This window comes from Balaenoptera ricei, chromosome 8 (assembly GCF_028023285.1).
Source record: "Balaenoptera ricei isolate mBalRic1 chromosome 8, mBalRic1.hap2, whole genome shotgun sequence".
In the NCBI taxonomy this organism is placed as follows: domain Eukaryota; kingdom Metazoa; phylum Chordata; class Mammalia; order Artiodactyla; family Balaenopteridae; genus Balaenoptera; species Balaenoptera ricei.
The window spans coordinates 33927680-33950296 of NC_082646.1; the positions used below are offsets into that span (position 1 = coordinate 33927680).

General features: G+C 36.6%; 1 protein-coding gene across 2 annotated transcripts; it reads right to left on the reverse strand.

Moving 5' to 3' along the window:
* Nucleotides 1-887: 887 nt before the first annotated feature.
* On the reverse strand, nucleotides 888-20999 carry BIRC2 (baculoviral IAP repeat containing 2). Of its 2 annotated transcripts, XM_059930511.1 has the most exons (9): nucleotides 20511-20999; nucleotides 17107-19269; nucleotides 16912-17011; nucleotides 12004-12082; nucleotides 11378-11426; nucleotides 5510-5752; nucleotides 2469-2723; nucleotides 1681-1722; nucleotides 888-1600 (listed from the first exon to the last, which is right to left on the reverse strand). In XM_059930511.1, exons 2-9 carry the CDS (start codon nucleotides 18005-18007, stop codon nucleotides 1407-1409), a joined length of 1863 nt encoding a protein of 620 aa, XP_059786494.1. In that variant the 5' UTR covers nucleotides 18008-19269; nucleotides 20511-20999; the 3' UTR covers nucleotides 888-1406. The 2 variants fall into 2 exon arrangements, with proteins under 2 accessions (XP_059786494.1, XP_059786495.1); XM_059930512.1 differs by lacking the exon at nucleotides 5510-5752.
* Nucleotides 21000-22617: the final 1618 nt, after the last annotated feature.

Genomic DNA, 22617 nt, shown 5'->3' on the forward strand with positions numbered 1-22617 from the left:
CCCTGACAGACACAGAGCCTCAGACTTCTTATAGGGCCAGGCCTGGGCCCATGGAAGTTTCGTGGAGCCTGCAGGGCAGCTCTCTGCCCAGCAGAGGGCTCAGGCTTTCTGGGGACCCAGGCCCAGGCCAAAAGTGGTGAGCGTCCCACAAGTCACCGAAGAAAGGGGCCATGCTGCGGCCAGGGTGGCACAGGACCCACCCCCATGGCCCTCGGGATGCACGCCAGGGCCTTGTAGACACTGTTTTCTACAGAACTCCTGCCTATTTTTATTTAACCATCATTAAAGAGCACCTACGCTCTGCGGCAAAAAAAAAAAAAAAGGATAGAGAAATTTTCCTTCTTCCTACTATATTCTCTATTTAAAGGGATCTAAAGTAGTTTTGGGATAAGAAGAGTTTTTAATATTAGACCTCCTTTCCACCTGGCCTCAGAAGTCTGCCATAGACCCAGACCTGGGAAAGGTCAAATATGACTGGACCCAAAAAAAGATACTTACCATTGCCTATATTCTACCTCCTCATCCCACCAACACCTATTCAACGACAAAATGATTCAACTATTTTTTAAAATTCCAATGGAGATTTACATAATTCTATTTGTTAATAATTTTTGATATGGATTTTTAATTCAAATAATATCTATAATATACAAAGCAACTAGACAGATATTACCATCTAAAGGAAATTCTCATAAATCTCATTACTATTAAAAAAAACACTTCTTGGTAATTTGTTTCATGAATTCAATTTTTTAATTTAATAACTAGCATCTGAAGTGCTTACAATATGACAGATACTATGCTTACGTACATTATCTCATCCTTATATAACCCTGTGAAGGCTTACGGAAATTACTTTTTAAATCAGAAGAAAAAAATCGATGATGTAGTCTTTTCAAAGACCTTTATTAAGATGTTTCTCACAAATTAGGGAAAAGCTTTTTTACCTGTAAGAGAAAAATCCTTATTTTACAACACAACTGAAAAAACACCAATGAGAATTTGGCAATATAACTATGATAAACTCCAGAGCTCCTGGTTTCCATTTCTTTCAACTACACTCTAAAGTAGTACTCAAAGCTTTCAGAAAGAATACCAAACCTAGTCACTCCTAAAATGATACATAATAGCATTAACATTGCTCCTTTAATTCCTCCTGTGTTCATACATGTACACTAATATAGCTCAAACATAAATCTTACCTTTCATATAAACAGAGGTTGAGATTAAATATTATAAATGATATTCTTTTGGAAACAAGATTACTAGTACCAAAGAAAGCAGAGTAGAACAAAAATGTTACTAATTAAAGAATCAATAATTCCTTTTTTACTTCAGATAGCTTCAAATGTTCAAATAATATTTTAAAATTTTTATATATAGGCAACATATAGACTATTTTTCTTTTATGAGAGAAATGTACGAACAGTACCCTTAATTATACCCCTGCAAATAGGGCATTTTCTTAAAGAAGGGGCACATTCCTGGCATACTACCAGGTGACCACAAGGAATGAATACAATAGAAACTTCTTTGTCCATACACACTTTACAAGTTCTTTCTTCTTGCAACCTTCTCAGTTGTTCTTCCAGTGACAGACCTAGTAACAACAGAAACTTCCATTAAAAAAAATGAAAGGGTAATATTTCATGTTGGTCCTAAGTCTTAATTTTGTTTTACCTGAAACATCTTCTGTTGGAATATACTTCATATTCTTTTCCACTGAGGAAAGAAAAACATACAAAAAACATCACTCTAATAACTCATTTAAAAAAAATTTTTTTTTCATAAAAAAATGAAATTTTGTCATGTGCAACAACACGGATGGACCTGGAGTGTATTGTGTTTAGTGAAATAAGTCAGAGAAAGACACATACTCTATTTTATCATTGTATGTGGAATCTAAAAAATAAAACTAGTGAATATAACAAAAAAGATAAAGACAAAGATATAAAGAACAAACTAGTGGTTACAAGTGGGGAGAGGGAAGTTGAGGGGAAGACAAGGATAGGGGGACTAAGGAGTACAAACTACTATGTATAAAATAAACAAGCTACAAGGATTTATGGTACAGCACAGGGAATATAGCCAATATTTTATAATGACTACAAACAGAGTAAAATCTACAAAAATTTTGAATCATTGTGCTGTACACCTGGAACTAATATAATATTGTAAATCAACTACACCTCAATTAAAAAAAAAAATTTTTAAGGCATCACTCTACCAAATACAAGACTGCTTCGTCTACTACCTATTATTTTTCATGTACTATATCCTGAACAACACAGATTCTAGCTATATATCATCAGAAATTATTTAGCCATGCTACTTGGGTAATAAAAGACTTCACTTTTTTAGAACAAGCTAAATGTATATAGTTTGCTAATTGGATTCGTTTTGTTTGTCAAACACAAAGATGAACATAATCCCAAGAATTTCTAAAATAACTTTACCAACAAACTCACCAAATAAGTTCTTATATAATGTAGAGTCAATTTCTTTAAGACAGTTCTTGAAGATGTTGGCAGCACCATTTCCTTTAACTAAAACGGTATCAATCAGTTCTCTTGCTTGCAAAGGTATCTGTGTTTTTTGTTTAATAATATCATGTTCTTGTTTATTAATTACATTGGCCTTTAAAAGATTGTCCAGGATAGGAAGCACACACGTCAACTGTTGAAAGAGAGCCATTCTATTCCTCCGAATCAAGGACAAATCATCTTCATGTTAAAAAAAAGAAAGAAAGAAAGAAATCCATTAGATTATAAACTGTTCCAACTACACTCATATACTAACAACCAACCCTATGAACAATTCAGACGCTAATAGGAGCTGGAAAAAGAAGAACAAAATTACTCCTTTGCAGTTTAATGTCTGTCACTTGGAAAACTTTCAGAAGATTTAGCTAAGGCATATTATATATAAGTACACACGTGGTCTCTGTTTTTTGTAACTTATTAAAGTCTATATATTTACCTGTCTTAGAACCCTGCTTTATCCTGATGAAAGTAAGCAGAGAATTTTAGAGGGCAGTATAAATTTGCCACCTCTGTACTTTGCCCCCATGGAATTAATACTGACTTCTCTTTGCATTATATCACTTTACTTTTATAAGCATTTTCATATGAATTGTCTCCTTTGATAAAAAGATCCTATCAATTAAACAAGGCAGGTATGACTGCTTCTCATTTTCAGATAGGGAGAGAAAGACTCACAATATCATTAACTGTGACCTATCCAAGGTCACAGAAAGAATCAGTTATAGAATCAGGTCTCCTAGATTAGTGTCTTCAACTCCATGCTTAAGAAGCAGTAAAAGCAGTGTTGAAGAGTTTGAGCTGTAGAGTTAGGACAGACCTAGAGCCCCACACTGGCTTAGCCACTTACTAGCTATGTGCCCTTACCTCCATACACCTCAGTTTCCTCATCTGTAAAATGTAGATCAAAGAGTTGTAAGGATTAAATGAGATACATGTGAAGTATTTATCACAATATCTGGCACATAATTAGCTACCAATATTGTCTTACAAAGGTCTAGGTTTATAGCAATTTAAAAAGACTGCATATGAATCAAGCCTAATCTTTTTTAAAAAGCACAAAATCCATTGTTAAATTTCCTACATTTATGGAATATGGGCATAAATTCCTAAAGTATTTTTCAAAAAGTTCCTCTTCCAATGCCCGCAATCACCATAATATTTAATTGCCTGCTTTCAACCTTAAAAAAAAAAAAAAGTACATTTCTATATTTACAAGTTTAATGAGAAATAAAAAAGAAGTCTATTGTAGAGTTGTGGGGGAAAAAAAGACCATTTCCTTCCCCTTTTACTTCTTTCTAGAAGTCAAATGCTCTATTCATCTCAAAATTATGAAATTCCCTTCTCTGACCACAACTTAGATCCTTCTACCTTAATAATTCACCTCACTACTAACATTTGTTCTTCAATCTCCATGTCATTCCCAACTACTAACACAAGAGTTGTCTCCTGGCTTTGCTTACTTCCCATTCTAGTCTAGATGTAGTCAGGTGTCTCAATGATCTTCTCTTATTAGCATCCTAAATTCGTCCTCCCTATTCCTTTTCTGACTTGTTTGCTTATTAAGAAACAATTTCAAATCCGTAATTCAAGGGACTTCGCTGGCAGTCCAGTGGTTAAGATTCTGCAGTCCCACTGCAGGGTGAGTGGTTCGATCCCTGGTCAGGAAACTAAGATCCCACATGCCACTCGGCCAAAAACAAAACAAAGCAAACAACGACAAAAAATCCATAATTCAAGACTATTCACTGAACCTTACAAAGAACAAGAAAGTCACAAAACTATGGTGACCAGTTTTATTAGAGTGATTTCATTTAACCCGTGTTTTATTACTGGTTAACAATGTTTAAATCTTTTCACTCTCCTCAGGCCCTTTCTTTCACGAAGCCCTTCCCATTTCCCAAATAAATCTACTTAAAAATTTTTTTTGATGTCCTAGGCATTGTGCTAAACTGTTTTACTTGTAACATCTCATTTAATTCCTACAGCTGCCCCATGCAATTTGTACTGTTATCATCCCCATTTTACAGAGGAGAAAAACTGAGGTCTGGTTAAATTAATTGCCAACCTGGTAACTGACAGAGCCAGGGTTTAAACACAAACCTGTCTCAACTAGAAATCAGACTTCAAACACTGTGCTACATGACCAAACAATGAGGTTCTCAAACTATTCCTATCATTACTTAAAAGCTTAAACCGAGAAAGTGTCTTCCAACCCAAATGCCCCAATTTACACTATAAATGCAACCTTCACCTCTGCTGGCCCTTTAACCCTATCTTCTGCAAACTAGTTTCCACAGCTAGTCTATAAGCTCCTTGAAAGTAAGCACCACGAATAGCACAGTATTTGGCACAGGTGCTCATCCTCAATTAACATTTATTAAAGGAATGATTACTCAAAAGATTTGTTTTGGGAGTCTGAGGCTTAACATAATCTGGATGAATACCAAAATCAGTTCTCTACTATCTTTGGACTGGGCAGGTGCTTCTCATCAAAGCCTAGGATTTCATCATGGGTTCTATTTTTTGTATAAGGATCACTAAGCAAGGATTAGACAGTCAAATACCACGTTAAGGATATGATTTGAAGGAACATAAAAAAAAAAAAAAGTAGAAATAAGACAGGTACCCAACTATAAAATCTTGCTTTTTCAAAATAGTTTGAATTTGTTAATGTATGAGGAAGAAATACAATATAGCTCAAGAAAGGAATTATGCTAAAATCCTCTGATTAGCATAAATCGCAATCTTCTTGGAAAATAAACATTCAAAAAAAAAACTGTAGTCAGTGCTTCTCGACTAGGGTGATACATTGCCCACAGTGGAGAAGGGGATGTGAGGTTGGAAATGACTGGTGGCTGCCACCAGCAGTTAGTGGACACAGGGGGATGCTCACTGTCCTGCAACATGTGAGACAGTCCTATGAGCCCTCAAAGGAAGTAATGCAGGTGACTAACATTCCCAAATACCTGATGCTGTTTCTTCAGTTTGTCTTTCCTTCTCTTCTTCTCTATTTTCATCTTCAGCATTAAGAAGTGCTGACACAATATCATTAACTGTTCTGTAATTCTCTCCAGTTGTTAGGATTTTACTCTGAATTGTCTGCTTTACCAGGCTTCTACTAAAGCCCATTTCCAAGGCAGCTTTAACCACAGGTGTATTCATCATGACTGCATCATCTGAATAACTTTCTCCAGGTCCAAAATGAACAACTAGTTTAAAAGACATGTATTTGTATAAATTCCATAAATATAAAAATACAGAGAACAATAGTGACTATGATACAGTCTTTAGTGCGGATTATATCCTGGTAAGGGAGATGAGCTATATGCACCAATTACCTATAACTCCAACAAACGTTTGAACCTGATAAGCATCAAATGAGAGTGTAGTAATAGGCTGTACTTTTAAAAAATACCACTTCCCACATCCTAGACCTACTTAATTAGAGACTCTCAGGGATGGGGCATAGGAATATTCTAAATATTCCTCAAATGATTCTGATGTACAGTCAATTTTGGAAACTGAGATGCTACACAAATTTAAAAGTGAAAAATTATCTCAACTCAGCTAGAAAAGTGGGGGAAATCAACAAAAACTTCATGGAAAAGATGGCATTAGAGTTTGAACTTACAGGATGGACAAGACCTAGAGAGGTGGATAGATGAAACAGAGAATAAAATAAACAAAGATGGGAAGAACAGTAAAGCGGAAGACTAAATTCACACAAAATACGTCTAAAAATGGGTAACAAATGTGATTAAAGAAGTAATATGATTTCAGATAGTGACAGATGTTCTGAAAAAAATAAAGCAGTATAAGGTGATTAAAACAAACTAGGAAGCAGAAGGACAATTAGGATAGGGTGATGAGAGAAGCATTTTCTGAGAACAGGGTCAATGCTAGCCAATATGGCACTTCAGTGAAAATTACAAAATGACATCATTCTTCAAGACACTTTACTGCCATCTGCTGGAAAACTGTTTTATAATAAAAATAAATACACAATGTGTATGTGCTCCCTTGCTTGAACATATGTGGAAACACTGTCTGAAAAGAGAACACGCCAGAACAAACACCTGAAAGATAAGGAGCTATGGGAATATCTGAAAGAAGTCTTTCAGGCAAAGAGAACAGCAAGTATAAAAGCCTCAAGTCAAGAGAAAAGCTTGATATATTCAAGAAACAGAAAGGTGGTGCAAAGTCAGAGACGAGGGTGATACCTAGATCATGTAGAGCCTTTTGAGGAGTTTATATTTTATTCTAAGTTTGCTACAATATTCTAGGAGGGTTTTAAGTAGGGTACTGATAAAACCTGATTTGTTTTTTCAAAAGATGATTCTGGCAGCTCTGTGATAAACTTTAATGAGGTAAAATGGAATCAGGAAGACCTGTTAGGATTTTATGACAAAAAGTCATAAAATGACTTTATGGCATTCATGGCAGCTTGAATCGGGTTAATAGTGGTAGAGATGGAGAGAAGTGATAAGATTTGGGACATATTATAAAGGCAGAGATGAAATGACTTCTAACAGATTAAATATACAAAGTAAAAGGAGGAATCAGGGATGATGTCTAACTTAAGTCGACTTTTGACCTTAGGAAGTGAGTGCCATTAACTGAGTTGGGAAGACCAGAGAAAGAGCAAATTTGAGGGATGAAGGATGGGGAGAAAATGTTTGCTTTGGTTATATTAACTCTGAAATACCCAGTATAACCAAGTAGAAATTTAAACAGGTAGTTGAACATGCTAGTCTGCAGCTCAGGAAATGGAGAAATACACTTGGGTTGAATGTTGAGAGGTACTCCATCATTTAGAGGTTTGAAAAAGGAGTAACCACCAAAGGAAATTGTTCATGATCAACCAGGGAAATAGGGGAAAACCAAGAATGTGGTGTCCAGGAAGCCAAGTGAGGAACATACCTTAAGAAGGATGCAGGAAACTAATGATAGCAAGATTGCCGGTTAAGATGCCCCCAACTTGTATCCCCACTCAACAACATTTTGGAATCCATCCAAGGACAGAAGTGCCTTTGTGGGAGGCTCTGGGATTTAGGTATAAGATTATGAAACCCCAGTGTATTCCAAGACCAAGGAGAGCCATTTTGAGAAGACTGGCCTGTACCAGGCACCTGAATCCCTGACCATGGTCCCAGCTACAAACCCAAAAACAGCTCCGTATCCATCAAGACTGAAAGGAGAAGGTCTTTACCTGCCAAAACCAGTCAATAAAGACTGCAAGCAGTGTTTGCTCCCTCAAATGCACAGACACCAAGGCAAGGCTACATAAGAATATCACACAAATCAGGCACATGTGACACCATCACAAGAAACCAATAAAGATCCAGAACTGACCCCAAAGAAATGGAGATCTATGATTTGCCTGACAATGAGTCACCTTAAAAAAACTCAACAAAACTCAAGAGAACAAAGATAAACAACTAAATGAAATAAAGATAACAATGCATGAACAAAATCAGAAGTTTAATCAACAAATAGAAACCACAAAAAAGAATCAAACAGAAAACCTGGAGCTGAAGAATACAAGGACAGAACTGAAAAAAATCAATAGAGAACTTCAACAACAGACTTGCTCATGCAGAAGAAAGAATCAGAGAACTCAAATGGAGATGATTTGAAATTAGCCAGTTATAGGAACAAAAAGAAAAGAGAATGAAAGAGTGAAGGAAGCCTACATGAATTATAGAACACCACCAAACGAATGAACAGTCAAATCATGGGAATCCCAGAAGACAGAAAAAAGGGAAGAAAGCTTAAAGAAATAATAGCTGAAAACTTCAGCTCCCAAATCTTGGGAGAGATATGGATATCCACAAACAGTAAGCTCAAAGAACCTCAAGCAAGATCAGCCCAAAGATTACTCCAAGACACATTATAGTCAAAATATTAAAAGCGAAAAGACAAAGAAAGCATTTTGAAAGCAGCAAGAAAAAAATGACTCCTCACATACAAAGGAACCCCCTAAGGCTATCAGCACATTTCTCTGCAGAAACCTTGAAGGCCAGCAGACAATGACTTAATATATCAAAGTGTTAAGAGAAAAAAAAAAAATGCCAACCAAGAACACTGGCAAAACTGTCCTTCAGAAACGAAGGAGAGATAAAAACATTCCAGACAAACAAAAGTTGAGGGAGTTCATCAACACTAAACCTGCCTTACAAGAAATGCTAAAGTGATTTCTTCAAGTTAAAATGAAGAGACGCTAAGTAACAACATGAAATAAAACTTACTGGTAAAGGTAAATATGTAGTCAAATTCATAACACCCTATACTGTATCTCTAGCATAAGTTAAAAAACAACAATATATTTTGCACAGCAAAAGAAACCATAAACTAAATGAAAAGACAACCCACAGAATGGGAGAAAATATTTGCAAATGATGCGACCGATAAGAGCTTAATCCCCAAAATATACAAACAGCACATGCAGCTCTATGTCAAAAAAAAACAAACAACTCAATCAAAAAATGTGCAGAAGATCTAAATAGACATTTCTCCAAAGACGACATACAGATGGCCAAAAAGCACATAAAAAGATGCTCATCATCACTAATTATCAGAGAAATGTAAATAAAAACTACAGTGAGGTATCACCTCACACCAGTCAGAATGGCCATTATCAAAGTCTACAAACAATAAACGCTGGAGAGGGTGCAGAGAAAAGGGGACCCTCCTACACTGTTGGTGGGAATGTACATTGGTATAACCACTATGGAGAACAGTATGGAGGTTCCTTAAAAAATTAGAAAACAAAAAAAACAAAAAACAAAACAAAAAAAAAACTAGAAAACAGAACTACCATATGATCCAGCAATCCCACTCCCGGGCATATATCTGGAGAAAAGCATAATTTGAAGAGAAACATGCACCCCAATGTTCACTGCAGCGCTGTTTACAATAGCCAAGACATGGAAGCAACCCAAACGTCCACTGATAGAGGAATGGATAAAGAAGATGTGGTACATATATACAATGAAATATTAGTCATAAAAAAGGATGAAATAATGCCATTTGCAGCAACATGGATAGACCTAGAGATTATCATACTAAGAGAAGTCAGAGAAAGACAAATATCATATGATATCACTCATATATGGAATCTAATTTTTTTAAAAATGATTTAATGAACTTATTTACAAAATGGAAACAGACTCACAGATTTCAGAAACAAACATGGTTATTACCAAAAGGGAAATGTGGGGGGGGGGGGGAGGGGTAAATTATGAACTTGGGATTAACATACACACATTACTATATATAAAATAGATAACCAACAAGGACTTACAGAGGGAACTCTACTCAATATTCTACAATAAACTATATGGGAAAAGAATCTGAAAAAGAATGAATATATGTATATGTATAACTAAATCACTATGCTGTACACCTGAAACTAACACAACATTGTAAACCAACTATACTCCAATAAAAGTTAAAAGAAAAAAGAAATATTTATAGAAGAAAACATAAAAATACAAAATATAAAACAATATTATTAACTATAATAACTTGTTACTGGCTGCAGAATATAAAAAGATAAAAAGTATGACATCAATAGTGTAAAACATGGGGTGAGGAGAAGTAAAACTGTAGAGTTTTTGTAAATGATTGAAGGTAAGTTGTGATCAGCTTAAAACAGACTACTGTATCTAAGATATTTTACATAAGCTTCATGGTAAACACAAAGAAAAAACCTATAGTGCATACAGAAAATACAATAGAGAAATTAAAGCACACTACTACAGGAAATAAGTCAGAAAGGAAGAGAGCAGAAGAGGAAGAAATGAATGAAGGAACTAAAAAAACAGTCAGAAAACAATCAATTAAATCATAATAAAAAGTCCTTATATATCAATAATTACAATACCAATAATTATTTTAAATGTAAATGGACTAAATTCTCTAATCAAAAGACACAGAATGGCTGAATGGATTAAAAAACCCCCACAAGATCCAACAGTATGCTGCCTACAAAAGAATCACTTCAGCTTTAAGGACACAGAAAGGTTGAAAATAAAAAGATATAAAAGGTGTTCTTTGCAAATGGTAATCAAAAGTAATGAGGAGTGGTTATACTTACATAAAATAAAATAGACTTTCAGTCAAAATCAGTGACAAGAGACAAAGAAGATCACTGTATGTAGTGATGAAGGGGTCAACTCATTAAGAGTACATAAAACAATTATAAATTTATATGCAACAAACACTGAAGCATCTAAATATTTAAAGCAAATATTAACATAACTAAAGGAAGAAATAGAGAGCAATACAATAATAGTAGGGGACTTCAATATCCCACTTTCAACACTGGCTAGATCATCCAGACAGAAAGTTAATAAGGAAAAAGGAGACCTGAATAACAGTATACGCTAAATGCCAGATGTGGCTAAAATTAAATTATAACCAGAAGATATATTTCCTATCCTTGCACTAAACTACTACATACCTGGCAAATACCTAATATCTAGCCCAATTTTCAAATCATGTGAACTGGGCCTTTCCAAACATGCTAGCTTATACAAACATCTCCTCTTTGGAGGGCTTATTATTTGCTCTTCTCATTTGGTATTCCTTGAAGTTGTTTTTCTTTTGCACTTGTCTTGTCTCTCCAGTGAGAATGTCAGCACTTTAGGAACAAAAACTAGAATACTTCCAAGAATCCTCTAAAAATGTCATGAATCTTAGTAGATACATAATATTTATTAACTTTCTAGCACTTTTTTCTATGATGTCAGAAATCCTTTGTTTACATACTTTCATTCTTAATATTCTTACAAAAAAATCCTATTCTATATTTGGAATATTTTCATACATACTTGGTGGATCAGCATTTTCATCTCCAGGAGTATCTGAAGTTGACAATAGCTATGAAACAGGAGAAAAAAATAATAGGTAAAATCAGAAATCTCAAACAACCTGAACATAGCAACATTAAGATAAGTTTATCTTAAGCACTGTACACACACTTTTGAAAACATACTTCAATTTGCTATGTTTTACTTTAATCATCATAAAACATTTCCTTAAACATCACCCAATTCCAAATTAGAATTCAAGTATTTCTCTAGTTTCAAGAAAACAGGAAAAAGTATTAATGGTTTCTCATTCCACTTAAAAAGTCATATTTCAGCTGAATCACTCTCAGAGATTCCAAACTGCTAACAAGTTATTTTGTTTGTTTTTCTCAAAAAGATGGAGGAGACACTAAAGACTCTTCTCCAACTCCACCACAAATTTGTACAGTGGCAGGTTGAGTGATTTTTCAAATAAAAGGAAAAAACATTCTTTTTTTAAAAGCCCCTGAACAAACATGTCCATTAAGATGGACACAAAACATGTAACTATAATTAATGAGAAAACAGATGTAATTGTCACTTCTAATCATACTTTGTAATTATTATTTAGGAGAATTCAATGTTGCCAATTATAAAAACATATTTACCTGTTCAAGAAGATGAGGATACCTAGCTTGAATCTCATCAACAAACTCCTGCCCTTTCATGCGTATCAAGAACTCACACCTAAAACATAAGAGGAAAACTTTTAAAATTCTTTTATACCAAAAATATAATCTGATTATTCTAGAAAAGTGGCTTTCAAATTCTTTGATTGTACCCCAGAGTACAAACATTTTACATCACAACCTAGTACACATACACATCTAACAGGAACAAAAATTCTCATACAATATTACAAATTCTTACTATGCACTGATGCACTGTGATATTTTGTTTGATTACATTAATATAATCACAACAATAAAAAGGTCTGGACCTCAAAGGAGCACAAGCTAAGGCTTGAAAAATGCTATTCTAGACAATTTACTTTGGGGACTTAACATAGTTTCAGAAACTGTAATTTGCTATTCCTAAAATGTGATCTTTCACAAAATATCTGCTAATCTTTCTCCATTGTCCACTCTACCATTATACTTAAAGCACAAACCCTCCCTCCAAAAAAAAGAGAATCAAGTATTTTCATCTATACATAATGTGACAGTGTTTCCCAAATACCTGTTTTCAAACTACTAGAATTTCTCAATGGTGTTCCAGGAAGTTCATATAACGTTTCTGTTTCTTCCCTTTTGTTTTTTCAACAAACGGTGCTAGACAACTCGATATAATATGCAAAAAACAAGCCTTGATCTATGTCCATAGTATACACAAAAACAAACTAAAAATGAATCATATGCCTAAATACAAAACCTGTCAATGTAACTTCTAGAAGGAGACACAGGAGAAAATCTTTTTTTTTTAATTTTTTAAATTTTTATTTATTTTTCGCTGTGCTGGGTCTTCGCTGCTGCACACGGGCTTTCTCTAGTTGCAGTGAGCAGGGGCTCCTCTTCATTGCGGTGCACGAGCTTCTCATTGCGGTGGCTTCTCTTGTTGCGGAGCACGGGCTCTAGGCACAAGGCTTCAGTAGTTGTGGCTCACGGGCTCTAGAGCACAGGCTCAGTAGTTGTGGCGCACGGGCTTAGCTGCTCGTGCATGTGGGATCTTCCCGGACCAGGGATTGAACCTATGTTCCCTGCACTGGCAGGCAGATTCTTATCCACTGCACCACCAGGGAAACCCTAGGAGAAAATCTTTTTGTCCTTAGCTTAGGTAAAGATTTCTTAGCTATGAGACCAACAGCACAATCAATAAAAGATAAAATTGATAAACTGACATCATCAAAATTAAAAACTTCTGCTCATCAAATACACTAATAAAAAAAAGGAAAGACAAGCCATAGACTGAAATGCTGCAAAACACATCTAATACAGGACTTGTATCCAGAACCTATTGAGAAGTCTCGGAACTTAGTAATCAAAAAAAAAAAAATTTAAAACAGACACTTCATCAAAGAAAATACAGTTCCGAGGATGAAGAACCCACAGATACAGAGGGCTGACTGTACTATGTCATATGAGGGACTTGAGCATCCATGAATTTTGGTTTCTTTTTTTTTTTTTTTAATTTCTGCTTATTTTTATAGTAATCTTTTATTTATTTATTTATTTATATATTTTATTTTTGGCTGTGTTGGGTCTTCGTTTCTGTGCGAGGGCTTTCTCCAGTTGCGGCAAGCGGGGGCCACTCTTCATCGCGGTGCGCGGGCCTCTTCACTATCGCAGCCTCTCTTGCTGCGGAGCACAGGCTCCAGACGTGCAGGCTCAGTAGTTGCGGCTCATGGGACTCGTTGCTCCACGGCATGTGGGATCTTCCCAGACCAGGGCTCAAACCTGTGTCCCCTGCATTGGCAGGCAGATTCTCAACCACTGCGCCACCAGGGAAGCCCGAATTTTGGCTTCTTGAGGGGAATCCCTGGGAGTGTCCTAGAACCAATCCCCCACTGATACTGAGGGACAACTGTATACAGATGGCAAATAAGAAGCTCACCATCATTAATCATTAAGGAAATGCTAATTAAAATCACAGTGAAATACCACTACACATCTATTAGAAAGGTTCAAATCAAAAAGACTGACAATACCATGTGTCATTAAGAATCTGGAACTCTTAGAGGTATCATACATTCCTGGTGGGAATTTAAAATGGTACAGCCACTTCAGAAAACGATTTGGCAGCTTCTTCTGAAGTCACAATAGTAAACAAAACTTGCCATCCAACCCACTAATCCCACTCCTAAGTATAACATTTACCTAAGCAAAACAAAAACATATGTTCACAAAGGTTTATTAATGTTTAGAGTGGCTTTATTCATTATTGCTCCAAACTGGAAACAACCCAAATGTCCTTCAACTGGTAAATGGGTAGATTTAGTAGAGATCATGTAAGCATGCTCAAGACTCACATTCATCATGCAGAGAACACAGCTTGTCATTGTTCATGATCTTAATATAGTTCTAAATTATTTTTATTCTGGGACTAACTTATATTCATAACGACTAAAGACAGGAGGTATAATGAACATTGGCTGCCCCATATTTCCCCCTTCTCCAATAAATTCTATGAGGACAGATAAATAAAATAGTTATCAGGGGGATATAGGGAAATAGGTGAAAGGGATTAACAGGTACACACTTGAGTTATAAAATAAATAAGCCATGGGGATGTAATATACAGCATAAAGAATATGGTCATAACATTGCAATAACTCTGTATGGGGACAGATGGTTACTAGGCTTATCATGGTAACAATTTCATAATGTATGCAAATATCAAATCACCATGTAGTACACCTGAAACTAACATAATATTGTATGTCACATATTTCAATTAAAAAAAAAGATATTAGAAGGGAAAAAAAGATCCTCATGATGATGTTTGATTTCCCATCACTACTTACAACTACTTATTTCTAGGACTCTTGCCTTCAGACAATGCTGTTACTGTCATGAATTATCATGCTCAATCGAAATGAATCCCAGTATTCTTCCTGGTGTGCTGCAAAATCTGCATTTGTCTGCCTATTAATTTCATTTTCAACCTCAGACGTAATGGTACCACAATTTTTGCCTTTCACTTTAATTTGGTTCTTCTTTCTTTTGCTTTGGCTTGATTTTTTATTTGATTCCACACTGTCATGTAAATACCAATACTGATGAAAATAGGAAATTCCTTTTGTATATAGAAATGTAAACCCTATTATCTCTTCTTTTGAATGATTATTACTAAAAATGTTAAGAGGGAAAAAATAAAATAAAACAGTATCCAGTAGGCATACAAATATTTAATAAATGAATAAATAAACTGTGTTAAAATACAGTGATACTAAAAAAAAAAAATACAGTGATAATGATTATCCACTTTGGTTTTTCATTTTCTGAGATTAAAGATTATCCACAATTGAAATTTGTTGCTTACAAAAAGCACCGCTGGCCTTTTCCCTTACTTAACCATCGAAAACAAAACATAAATTACAGAAGTAAACCAAGATTTTGTTTGGTTTTGTTTTTATAAAGGACAAAATGCAGCAACTGAAACACTGTAATTGGAAAACCGTTTCTGTCTTTTTAATACAGTATTAAATTTCAAATTATATGTACATACTCTCAGAGAGCCAAGCACAATCAAATCATTTAAAATTCTGAAAATCAGGAATTCCCTGGTGGTCCAATGGTTAGGACTCGGCCCTTTCACTGCTGTGGCCTGGGTTCCAACCCTGGTCGGGGAACTAAGATCCCGCAAGCCGTGTGGTGTATTTTATAAAATAAAATACAATTCTGACAATGGAACATGCTTTTTTCCTACAAAAATAATTTAAAGTAAACAAAATATGTATCACTTTTGAGAATTAAAAAGTAACAATTTATCTTGATACATTATGAATATTAAAGAGGTTCAAGAGATTCCTCATTATTGTGAAAGGCACTCACCAGTCAAAACATTACCTACATGATATGATTACACTTTTATATAAAGTACCTAGAATAGTCGAATTCATAGAGACAGAAAGCAGAATGGTGGTTGCTAGGGGCTGCGGGGAGGGAGGGATGAGGAATTAATGAAATGAGTACAAGATTCAGTCTGGGAAGATTAAAAAAAAATTCTGGAAATGGATGGTGGTAATGAATGAGGAATAATGTGAATGTACTTAATGTCACAGAACTGTATACTTAAAAATGGTTAAAATGGCAAATTTTATGTTAGGTACATTTTACAATTTTTTTAAAAGACCATATTATCTATTTCAACTCCCTCATTTTACAGATGAGGAAAGGCTCAAATGTGTCACATGACTTGTCCAAGTTCACACAGCTACTCAGTAACAAAGACAGAATTAATTTCTAATTCTATTTCCATCAATAGCACTGCCTCTAAATTCTTTCTAGGCTATAGTAAAAAACAGGACATAGTGGTAGAAACAGTGACTAAAGGGAGATATTTGACATATCATGACAAGATAAAATTGTACAGAGAAAAAATAATTTACAATTATAATCAGACTTAATACTGATTGTACGATCAGCTTTTATTATATGAATTTTTGTATTTGTCCTATTCCTAGATCATTTCACGTCCCTTCTTATTTTCCTTTTTCCTTTTTATCTTTTTCTTACTTATCTCCTTTTTGTTCTATTTTACATATTTTTATAATACTTAAGTTTTCTTTAAAGCAAAGTGGAAAACATAAATGAAACATATGGCCATAATTGTAAGTGAGTCATCAAGAATAAGTTAAATTACATCCTGAACACATGGCTTACAAAAGAAGAAATCATACAACATTCTACAACATTTTGTACCAAAACAATTAATGTTACAATTTGGTGTTTTTAAAAGGCTAATTCCCTAATGGTATAAAGAAGCTTTGTTATATTGAAATGTAAACTTAATCATGCAAGCATGCCTACTTCTTTTAAGCACAGAATTTGTGTAGAAATACCTTTCAAAACAATTACCTTGGAAACCACTTGGCGTGTTCAACCCATGGGTCATCTCCAGATTCCCAACACCTTAAGCCACCATCACAACAAAAGCATTTGACATCATCACTGCGACCTAAAGTAAACACAGTAATAAAACTGAATACATACGTGTCCTAATATATAAATCAAAATGAACTAGATAAAATGTATAGCTATACATTTTCTTACCCACATAATAGAAACCAGCACTTGCAAGCTGCTCAGGCTGAACTGGTACAGTTGAAGGCCAGTACATAAATGTTCTCAGTCGAGCTGCATGTGTCTGCATGCTCAAATTTGAAATGTTAAACCTCAGCGTTTCCAGAGAATTTTCCAAAAATGGACAGTTGGGGAAATGTCTCCGGTGTTCTGACATAGCATCATCCTTTGGTTCCCAGTTACTTAGAGTCCCACCACAGGCAAAGCAGGCTACTCTATCTCCAGGTCCTATATAATAAAAGCCAGCTCTTGCCAATTCTGATGGTGACAAAAAGGTTAATGGCCACATCTGGTAAGTAAGAAATCTCGCTTCTTCAGTACTCATGGCATAACTGTAGGGGTTAGTCCTCATTGGGGAAAAGTCTTCAACTGCTCTAGAATTAACAGGGTTTGGTGAAAGGTTGTAATAAGAACCACTGAATGAGCTACTATGTTCCAAAGTAGGTAATAATGAATGTGTAAAACTGTTTCTCACTGGAGAAGAAACATTCTTAGAGGTGGATTCCAGACTAGTAACAGAAACTAGATTCTGAATAAAGCTACAGCTAGGATATAGTTGTTTATGCTTTTCAATAGGATTGTCTCCTTGTTTCCAGTTATCCAGCATCAGGCCACAACAAAAGCATTTGACCTTGTCATTCACACCAGTGTAATAAAAACCAGCACGAGCAAGACTCCTTTCTGAGACAGGAACACCAACGGGGAAAGTTGAATATGTAGACATTCTGTAGAGTTCACATGAAAAGTCATATTTCATTTTTTGTTTGTTGACGATTGTCCAATTTGACAAGATCGTGCTATCTTCCATCGTACTCTTAATTTTTTGATACGAGAGATCTGGGAAAAGTCTTTGGGAGGTAGTTTTGTGCATGAGTCATTTTACTTTTTGACTCTAAAATCCTTCACAAGGCAATTCTCTTCCTTTCACATTAGATTTTTGCCATAAAAAAGAATCAAATGATAGGCCCCTACTTATGTAAAATTCACTACACCTTCTTTACTGGATTTATACCTGAGTTGATACTCAGGTAGGATGAATATCTCTCCTAAATTACCAAGATACTATTTAATACTCTCTGGGATTATATTAACTCAAATGCTATTTGTTCGTTATTTGGTGTAATACTGACCTAATAGCCTGGAAGAAGTTGACACACTTCCAAAAATATGCTAAGACTCCTTGACTTTTCAAGGAGGTTTATATTCCAAAAATTCTAAACAAGGATAGAATACCTAAATTATGCCTTTAATTTGCTTTCAGTTACAAGCTACAAAGCCGGGATATCAAGCCAATTAACGACTATGCTACAAGGGGAAAAAACTATATGCAGGCTTCTTTCCCTATGAGCACTTTAACATATTTTTTAAAAATCTTCTTTTATTCTAGTAAACAAAAAGAATTAAAGTCTTCATATGGTCACATTATCTAAAGGCCAATTTCACAAAGTTTATCATCATAGTATTTACTTAAGAAGGTTAAACTAGCTTCAGCTAACAACTTTTGGAGATGTCAACACCTACAAGCGTTGTTGAACCTAAACCTGTTATACTGTGTACAATGTCAAATGAAATGAATTTTGCTTAAAACTCACAAACTGCTAACTCTTCTGCCTTTGTTAAATATTGTCTGTATTTGTTTCCATTTCCTGCAGCATCATTATTATGTTGTCCTTCTTCCTAACTTTGTATACCACTTTAGTATACTTGATCAAATGAAGGTATTTTCTTCATAAACTAGTTAACCATAAAATTTCCACGGCTGAAACTTCTTACAAAAATATTAAATAACTTGTCTTTCATTTAAGAATCATGCATCTATAATATCATTCATTTTGTAATTAAAGGTAAATCAATTTATCAAGATACAGCTTGTCCTTTCTAGTGTTATCACAAATGCCTAAGGTACTGTATTACCAACAAAATTACTACTCATGCACAATAAACCAGTAATTAACTCTACTAGTCTTCTTTCTGAAAACCCTTCATATCTTAAAAGTATAATTCATACACAAAGTTACACTCCACAGAATTCAAACTATATCCCTTTATAAAGTTTCTGAGTCTCCATAATGGGATTTATTACTGCAGGGGGAAAAATGAGGGGGAAAAAGTAGACTCTTCAGGGCTGTAAATCTGAAAAGAAAAAACAAACGCTATTTTAGAAAACTGTATTTTCACGATGAATACAATTTATATTCTTTTCAATTTATTCAGTAAATTCTAAAAGTGATTTACTCTTTAGATAATACATCTTCATTCCAGCTATTTGTCAACAAAACTAATTAGAAAAGCTTTTAATCAAAATAAATACAATATACTCCCCGTAGCACTAAGAATACTTTTTTTAATGCACAACTTTGAAGACAGATGGACATAGAAACATATGTTGGCCTTGGTCTCCTCCCCTCTTCTGGTGACAACTTTTAATAGTTTAAGGATAATATCTCTGGCAGTTTGCTGGAGGCAAAGGGGGACTAGTGGTGAAAAAGAGACTGCACCCATCAGCAACAGTGCAGCAGTTATTTAGATGGCATAATAGACTGTAACGTTATTTTTTAATGTCAAGTCTCTCCAGGACTAGGCAAACTGACCAGTGAGAGTAAATGCATCAGGAACCCACCAAAAAAACCCTACAACTCTACAATGCCCTCACAATTCCAAAGCGACAACCACAGAAAGCAACTTTAAAACAATATACAGTACAATGGCTTGTGAAACACTGGCCTTGGGAATGTGACGACTTGCATGAATACTTTCGTTACACCAGAACTTGGTGTCCTATCTTTACAGATTTTTACCTACAAGCACCGTACGGTGGATTTGCCCTCTTTAGGCAAACTGTGGCTTTGGGGGTTGAAGGCGGGAGACAGACTGCAAGGGAAGATAAGAGAAACTATGGAATTTACCCATTAATTTCCCGGAGCTATTTCTCACAATACACAACAGACCACTAAAGTGGCAGAGCGCGGTTGGAACTATCTGATATAGGAAATCTCGCCGCCACACAACTGTCTCTGTTTGAACATACTAAACAAAGGAACACCGAGGGTTAAGTTTAAAACCCTGCAAGAACTTGACCAACATCTTGGTCAGAGTCCAAGGGCCGGAGAAGTGGGCGGCGCCCAAAGATGACTTGCAAACAGATCAATTGAAAAAAAATTATTTTCGACCCCAAGTCTTGGAGCTGGAGCTTCCGAATTAAACAGCCTCGGCGAGAGTGAAGAGTAGAGAGCAGAGAGCTCACTGCGACCCCCAGCCTCGGCCCGCGGCCCTGTCTTCCCTCACCCAGCTTCAGCCTCAGGGAAGCGGGCCCCCGCGGCCCGCGCGCCCCTACCCGCCTCGCGCGGCCGGGGCCCGGAAGGAGCTGCACTCACCGCTGGGCCGGTGGAGCAAACGCGGAAACGGCGCGGCAGTCTGGATCCTCCACAGCCCCGAGAGCTGCTACGCCGACAGAATAGGGAGCCGGGCGGCTCGGCTCCTGTGCTCCCAAACCCCCCGCCCGCGCAGGGCCCACGCCGACGCACAGTGACGACAGCGCGCCGGCCGGGATCACGTCATGCCGCGCGAGGGCGCCGGGGAGTCTGCAGGCGGAGAGCGGCCCGAAGCGCGCGCTAGGCCGTGCGCAGTCGGTCAGCCCGCGGGGGCGGCGGGGCTGGGCGTCCCCTCGGCGTTCCAACCTTTAATTTCGCCGCGTGAGCACTTTTGACGTTTCCTTCCCTCGCCGTCCCTGACATTCTCCTGAGGGGGACGTGGCGAAGCGTGAGCCGTAGATTTTGAATCGCGGGAAGCCCTGCGGAAACGCCCCAGCGCGGGCGGTGAGCGTCTCCCCCGCGTCACCCGGCTGGGGTCTAGCCCCAGCCGGATTTCTCTAGTGGGGCCTCCCCTCGCCGTGGGTGACCGCGTCCGGGGGTGGAGTCAATCCGGCGGCGTTTCGGCTTCGATTAAGTGTACAGTTGTAACCGTTTTCCTCAGCAGCTCTGTGATGTCAACCTTCAACAGCTGGCCGTGTAAATGAAAAAAGACGAGTGTTGGAAAGCAGAACAGCATCAGAGGATTAATTTTGAAGCTTTGATTTTATAGTCTTTTGGGGAGTATATCTATTTTATAATCAACCACTGTATCTTTTGTTTTTAAACTTTTGTTTTTCTGTTCTGGAGGCGAATGCACTGACGAAAGTGTCCTAATTTCAGAAGCCCATCACTAGCAACGGGAACGGTGCTTCAGGCCAGGCTTCACTCCCCGTTTTTTTCCCTGAATGTGACTAGGATGGAGTGTATACATTCATATACGTGTGTATATATAAATCATACGTGAACCACAGAGGAGCCCTGTATCAATTACATGTTTAAATAGTTAACTGATAGAAAAATTGTAAATACAAAATCTTGGTTTTCCTAGTCAGGGACGTTTTTCTCCCCCCTCTCTAGCAGTGCGGTGAACACAGTAAATATTTGCTGCATTGCAGCGAGAGAATTTTTTTAGTTTATGTTCTGTGAAGACACTCTTCGTCAATGAAATCAGATTTTCTTCTTTCAGGGGAACTCCAGGGGGCAAATATTTCAAAAACTTCCAAATAACAAGCCACTTAATTAGGCAGCCGGGGGAATTCCAAGACCCTGAACCATTTCCCATTTCCTGTCCCTGTCATTTCTGCTTGCCAATCAGTCACAGAATAGGAGGGCTTCTGTTCCAGTGTTAATAGTAAAAAGAAAGTATTTGTAACAGTTTGTGATACAGAGAAACGAAATGCCATGGCTCCCAATGACTAAAAACTTCCAAATATGCACATGAATTTTGATAGTAGTTCAGTATGTAGTTCAAGTTACAATTTCTGGGAAAGTTACAGGACTTTCTTTTTATGTGCGGGAAAATATACATTAGCAAGAATTGTTCATTCTGGATTCAAGATTATTCAAGATTATTTCTCTTTTTCAGTTCTTGTCCTGACCAAAAAAGTATAGGGGAAAATTCATATTTCAAAAACTCAAAGTCCGGGGCTTCCCTGGTGGCGCAGTGGTTGAGAATCTGCCTGCCAATGCAGGGGACGCGGGTTCGAGCCCTGGTCTGGGAAGATCCCACATGCCGCGGAGCAACTAGGCCCGTGAGCCACAACTACTGAGCCTGCGCGTCTGGAGCCTGTGCTCCTCAGCAAGAGAGGCCGCGACAGTGAGAGGCCCGCGCACCGCGATGAAGAGTGGCCCTCACTTGCCACAACTAGAGAAAGCCCTCGCACAGAAACGAAGACTCAACACAGCCAAAAATAAGTAAAATAAATAAATGAATTTAAAAACAAAAAACAAAAAACTCGAAGTCCTTATATATTTTCCCCAAGAACCCACGTAATAACATTCAGGTGTAATAAATACTACTTTGTAACTTTTAATCCTATATAACCTTGTAGTTGAGTGTTAAATTTATTCAGTTACCCACTTATTCAGTTAATCTTTTTCATATTTCCAGTGTAGAATTGCTGGTGATTTT

What these genes read in the sequence shown, in the direction of transcription:
- BIRC2 (XM_059930511.1), bottom strand. Translation starts at nt 18,007, where the DNA reads ATGCACAAAACTACCTCCCAAAGACTTTTCCCAGATCTCTCGTATCAA. An exon ending in ATCCTCATCTTCTTGAACAG is followed by an intron (nt 11,427 to 12,003) that starts GTAAATATGTTT and finishes CCTGTTTCATAG; the next exon opens with CTATTGTCAACTTCAGATAC. An exon ending in TGAAAATGCTGATCCACCAA is followed by an intron (nt 5,753 to 11,377) that starts GTATGTATGAAA and finishes CTTTTAAACTAG; the next exon opens with TTGTTCATTTTGGACCTGGA.